The sequence below is a fragment of the Myotis brandtii genome, unplaced genomic scaffold (genome assembly GCF_000412655.1).
Source record: "Myotis brandtii unplaced genomic scaffold, ASM41265v1 scaffold653, whole genome shotgun sequence".
Lineage (NCBI taxonomy): Eukaryota > Metazoa > Chordata > Mammalia > Chiroptera > Vespertilionidae > Myotis > Myotis brandtii.
In genome coordinates, this window is record NW_005370535.1 from 456,568 (window position 1) to 462,009 (window position 5,442).

The 5,442-nt window shown below is 58.6% G+C and overlaps 1 protein-coding gene across 1 annotated transcript in view; it reads right to left on the bottom strand.

Moving 5' to 3' along the window:
* The window catches only part of APCDD1L (adenomatosis polyposis coli down-regulated 1-like), a 56,077-nt gene that overhangs the window by 6,737 nt on the left and 43,898 nt on the right, over positions 1–5,442 (bottom strand). Inside the window, exon 2 of the mRNA XM_005880773.2 lies at positions 2,637–2,775. Within this exon, the coding sequence (XP_005880835.1) occupies positions 2,637–2,775 (139 nt within the window). The remainder of the gene's footprint in view (positions 1–2,636; positions 2,776–5,442) is intronic.

Here is a 5,442-nt window from a genome sequence, read left to right on the forward strand (position 1 = left end):
CATTGCAGACCTCAGCTCAGGGCTGTTGGGCCTCTACAGCCTCGATTTCTCTGAGTGATCTTAGTGAGTCCCACTAGGGGGGCTGGGGCCGTCCACTCAATGCTTGTGGCTTTGGCAGAAGCCCGCTCGTCCCCTTCCTTTCAATCCTATCACCTTCTTCAGGTGACACCCTCCCTCAGGGCCCCCGTGGGTCCCGGGGCCCCAGGGAAGTGCACAGGCCTTGCCGCTGGGAGACCTGGTTTCACCCACTCTGTGCCTCACCGGGAATGTGAGCCAGGATGACAGCCCAGCTCCTGTGTCTGTGATGGGGAGGTCTCTATCACAGTCATGGTCTCTGGACGTGTCCGCACAACGGTCACACCTGAGAGATACTCCCCCTCAGGACCTCTGTGCCGGAGCTCCGGAGGCAGTGTCCTGCCTGTTCTCTCTGCGTTGGATTCCTGGCACCTGGCCCAGAGCCCGGGACCCAGGATCCTTGGGTCCTGGCTGCCGGACCATGATGAGCGTGGATGTAGGCGCTCAGATCCTGTCTCCCCTCGGCAAGACTGGCCTCCCCACCAAGCTTTACCCACGCCTGTGCCAGGCTGTGGGCCTAGCCATGGTCAGCAGACATTCAAGGTTCAGATCATGCATATCATTGCTTTTCTGGGTGGTCTCTGTGGCAACTACTCAAGGTTATGGTTGTAGAGCTAAAGCGGCCAGAAGCCTATGCAAGTGGGGACATGGCTGTGTGCCAATAAAACATTATTTACAAACACTGGCCCTAGCCCCCAGGCCCTCAGGCCCTATTCTGCGGGTGGTAAGGATGAGCACAGGGTGGGCTTGGGTGCCAAGAAAAGCTAAATGGCTCCGGGACTCATGTCACACCTGGGCTGGGACTCTCCCACCAGGGGCTCAGGGGGGTGCGTGGTGGATGAGTCCCGGAGAAGAGGAGGCAGGTGCCCCTCCCGGTGTCCCCCGCCCAGGGGCCGCTGCCCAGGGCCTTCTTGCTCAGCCTGCCCAACAGCGCTAAGCAGAGGTGCTGCTGGAGCCAGTGTGTCTTTAACGCGGCCTCCCTTCCTCCCAGAGACAGCAGGCCGGAGCCTCCGCGGGCAGTGGACCTAGTGAGAATTTAATTACGCCGTTTGGTTTTCATTGACTTTCTTTTCACAGCTCCCTCCCACTTATGGCAAGTGGCCCTGCTCTCCATGTCCAGGGTGATACTGCGCTTCCTTTAAAAAGAATCGAGGACACTGAGTGTGCTGCTCACTGCGTATGCTGTCCCTCGGTGCAGCTTAAGGGTAAAGGAGTCTGTGGAAGTGACCGAAGGCAAGTTGGTGCAAAGGGAAAGTATAAGGAAAGCGCCAGGATAGTTAAACACGAAGAAGGACGCTCACACGCCGAGGTGGCCTCAGCCCGCTCCTCGCCCGTGCCTCAGACAAGGCCCGGGAGGGGACGGTTTGCCTAAGGGGTTGCAGCAGGTCACACTGGACATCTCGGTCTCTGCACTAAGGCTGTCTGGGAAGTACAGAGGGGAGCTTTCTAGGAAGAAGGTTCTAGAAGTTTCTAGAAGCACTGTTCCAGAATGCAATTGGCCCCGGGGCAGGAGCAGCCAGCAGGAAGTCCCTACCCTTCCTGAGCCCCAGTTCTGTCTCAGAGTGACCCCGGTCAGTGGTGCCTGGGTCCCCCCGGACTGTGGAGTTGGGTGAGAGCCTGGGAATGCATCCAAAGGGGCTTTGCTGAGCTCCAGGCCCTCCCTCCACCCAGAGCGATAGCAGATGTTTGGCATCTCGCTTCTCTCTGACCTCAGAAGGTACGTGGAGGACACGGAGAGTCCATCCAGTCCCTGATCCTAGAATGGGGCTGGCTGGAAGGGGCTGGCGGGAGAGGAAGTGATGTGCTAGGTGTGGAGGAGGCCACTGCCTCCCTTCTCTCCATCCCCACATTAAGAGGGAGGACCCCACAAATGAGGGCAGAGCACGAAGCCCATTGCCCCAGAGAGCAACAGTGCCTGAACTGGCAGGCCAGCCTGCAAGGTTAGAGAGAGAATGAGACAGGCAAGCAAGACACCTGAGCCCTCTCTAACCCACCACTTCCTGCCTCAGGACCTTTGCACCAGCTGTTCCCTCTGCCTGCCTCTTCCCCTGGCTCTCTGGATGGCTGACTCCTCTTCTTTCAGCCTTCAATGAAATGTCACCACCTCCGAGAAGCCTTCCCTGACCACTCTCACAAAAACCCTCCCAGGTCACTCACTATTACATTCTTGTTTTATGTCCTTCATTGCAGAGCTTAGCACCACCTCGAGATTGTGTTATTTATTTCTGTATTCACGTGCTTAGAGCGTGTCCCCTTCTGTACTGGTTCATACTAGGCACTCAATAAGTATTTGTATAGTTGGTGTTTGATGTGTTGAATAGGTGGATTTTGTCCAGTTGCTGCTTGTGGCTGTGGCATGATGCCCAACACGGTGCCTGCCTTCCAGGCTCACGCTGTGGTGGTGGTGGTGGTGGTGGTGGTGGGTAAAGCTTTATGCCACAGGTAGAAGGCCTCTTAGACAATAGGACAGTTGTGCCTATTTTACAGATGTGGACACTGAGGCTCAGAGAGGAGAGTCTCCCAGCGCAGGGGCCCGAGGTCAAGGTGACCTTTGGTCTTACCCAGTGGAGATCCAGGGACCCTCGAGGCGTGGAGGCAGCAGTGCAGTGACGGGCGCTCTGCTGGTCAGGGGCTGCTGGCAGCGAGGTTCCCAGCGCAGGTGGCCACCCCCTGCTTTCCCAGCTGCCTCTGCAATATGGGCTGCAAAGCAGACAGACCCAGGGTTAGGGTTCCAGCTCTGCCCAGGTGCCCCACCTGCCCCAGCTGCCCTCCCACCCCAACCTCCACCTCTGCCCCTCCTGGAGCATCCAGCTCCCCCGTAGGCCACCCCAGCCCCCGAGACAATGATGAGGTGCCTAGAATCAGCCTCCGGACTCATCTCCTGGTTGTGACCACCATGGAATTCAAGCCTCCTGCAGGGAGACTGTCCAGATTCCCAAAGTCACTGTGCTGAGCCCGACTTCCGCAGCCCAGACCCTGCTCAGACTCGCCTGCCGTGGCTGGGCACGGCCGGGGACACGAGGGCCCTCACTCCCGGATGATGGCACTGTCCACTGCGGCATGGAACTGCCACCCCTTCACCAAGGAGCCCAGGTTCCGCTTGACCTCTGCCATGTGGAGCAGAACTGTGCCTGCCCCTCGAGGCCCCTCACGCATGGACCTGCCTCGACCAGGCCTTGTGCTGTCTGTCTCCATCTCTGTGGGCCCCCGGCCAGCACGTGGGGCTGGGGTGGAACCTGAGGCCTCTGGGGGGAGGATGGGTGTGAACAGCGGGGCGGGGGCCCCAGGCCCTCCTGAGTGACCCCCAGATGTGCTCATCCTGTGGAGACCAGCCAGGCCCGGCCGTGGGACTGCTCATTCTCTTCCAGGAGCTGCTTGGAGGCGAGAGCTCGGGGCCTTCAGCTGCTGAAGAGCAGCGATCCCGCCAGAAACCATCATCTCTCCTCTGAGGCCTGGCCTTGACACAGCCCAGATGGCGGGATGCTGTGGGAAGCCTGGCAGCGAGCGGTGTCCAAATATTACAGCAGCGGCGATGCTCCTGGTGGCTGCCCTTGACCGCTGGCCCTGCTCCTGCAAAGGGCTTTCCAAGGTCCTCTTCCCACCGAGCCTGTGGCCGAAGTGGGTCAGGGGCTCCGGGGCCTGGCGGAGATGTCGGCCAGCCGGGGAGGCAGGCCCTGGCGGGAGGCTGGGGCCGAGTGAAGCAACAAATGAAGGATGTATTCTGTCCCCTTCCCCATCTCACGTTCACAGCTTCTCAGTCAGGGTCAGGAAAGGCAGCAGGGCCAGGGGTGGGGGCTGTGGAAACCTGGGGACCACACTACCCCTTCGCAGGGCACCTGGTGTCCCCACATGGACATGGGGGCCCATGGTTGCCAGTGGCCTCTCAGGAAAATGAGGCAAGTGGAACCCTCACCTCCCTGGAGGTTGGGAGTCTCATCCAGAGACGCTCAGGATCCCCAGTGGTCGGCTGAGAAAGCTGGAGCAGCGAGAATGGTGGTGACGATGCCAATAACCTGAGTATTAACTGAGTATCGACTCCGTCCAATTTCATATGTTATCTGCCCTTTGCAACAACCGAGGACACGGGCGTCAGCCTTATCTTCCTTCTCAGCAACATGCCTTAGCTTGCATGGGGGGCATGGGCTGCCCAGCTGTGGCAGAGCCAGGGTTCCAGCCAGGTGGTCAGACTCCGGCCTGACATCTTAACTGTTGCTCGTCTTGCATGGCAGGCGAGGGGGAGTGGCTGTTTTCAAGACTTGGTGGGATGCAGGGTGCTCCACAGGCAGTTGCTGAATGAATGAATGAGTGAATGAAGGAAGGAAGGAATGAGTGAGTGAATGACGGAATGAAGGAAGGAAGGAATGAATGAGCAAATGATGAGTGGAGGAAGGAATGAGAATGCTGGTGCAGCCCTGGGCCCCTGCTACCTTCCTGGTTCATCCTACAGCTGCTTTATTGGTTTTAATCGGCCAAGTAGAAGTGAAAACCAACAGCCAGCTCTCAGGGCCCCTGTGCTGAGCGACTACATACCAAGGGGCGTCTTGCATGAGAGGAGCCTGTGGTGGTTCCGCATTAACTCGGGCAGAGAAATTTGCGGGGATGGAGCCAGGACATGGTGGCGGGTGGGCATCACGGACGGGCCAGACTCCGGCAGAACCGTGTGGGGAGTCCTGAGCCGGACGCACGCGCCTCAGCGCCAACAGCTCGCACCTTCCATCTGGGGAACTGGGCCCCGCGTTCAGTTCTGCAGGTGGTGTGAGCACCACTGTGCCAGCGAGGCCCTCCCCGGGTTGACTTGGGGAATGGATGTGAGCAAAGGGCAGCAAAGGGCCCGAAGGGTCCGAGCGTTTGCCGCTGGGAAACTCGAGCTCGCGTCTCAGCAGAATGGCCAGTGGCTCTGAGGATGGCACTGGCATTGTCCCCACGGCTCCGCTTCTCGAGGAAATGTTTTCTGCTCCGGAGGAAGCGCCGGCCCCCCAGCACCTCTCTGAAGGCACAGCCCTGACTCCTCGGGGAGCCTGCTGCCGAAGTGGTTTACTTCGTCTTGTTTTTCTGTGAGAAATTAGGATTCAATTAAGTCGGGAGATGATGTGATACGATGAAATCTCCCTGCATTCAGAACATGCACACACAAAATAGAAAACACAGCCAGAGGGGGAGGGGGTGGGAGGCAGGAGAGGCACAGGGGGATCCACGCTGACGGAAGGAGACTTCACTTGGGTGGTGAACACACTGTGGTGTGCAGAGGGTTATCATAGAACTGTACACCCGAAACCTGTACAGTTTTATTAACCAATGTCACCCCAATGAATTCAATCACACACACACACACACACACACACACACACACACACACACACACACACA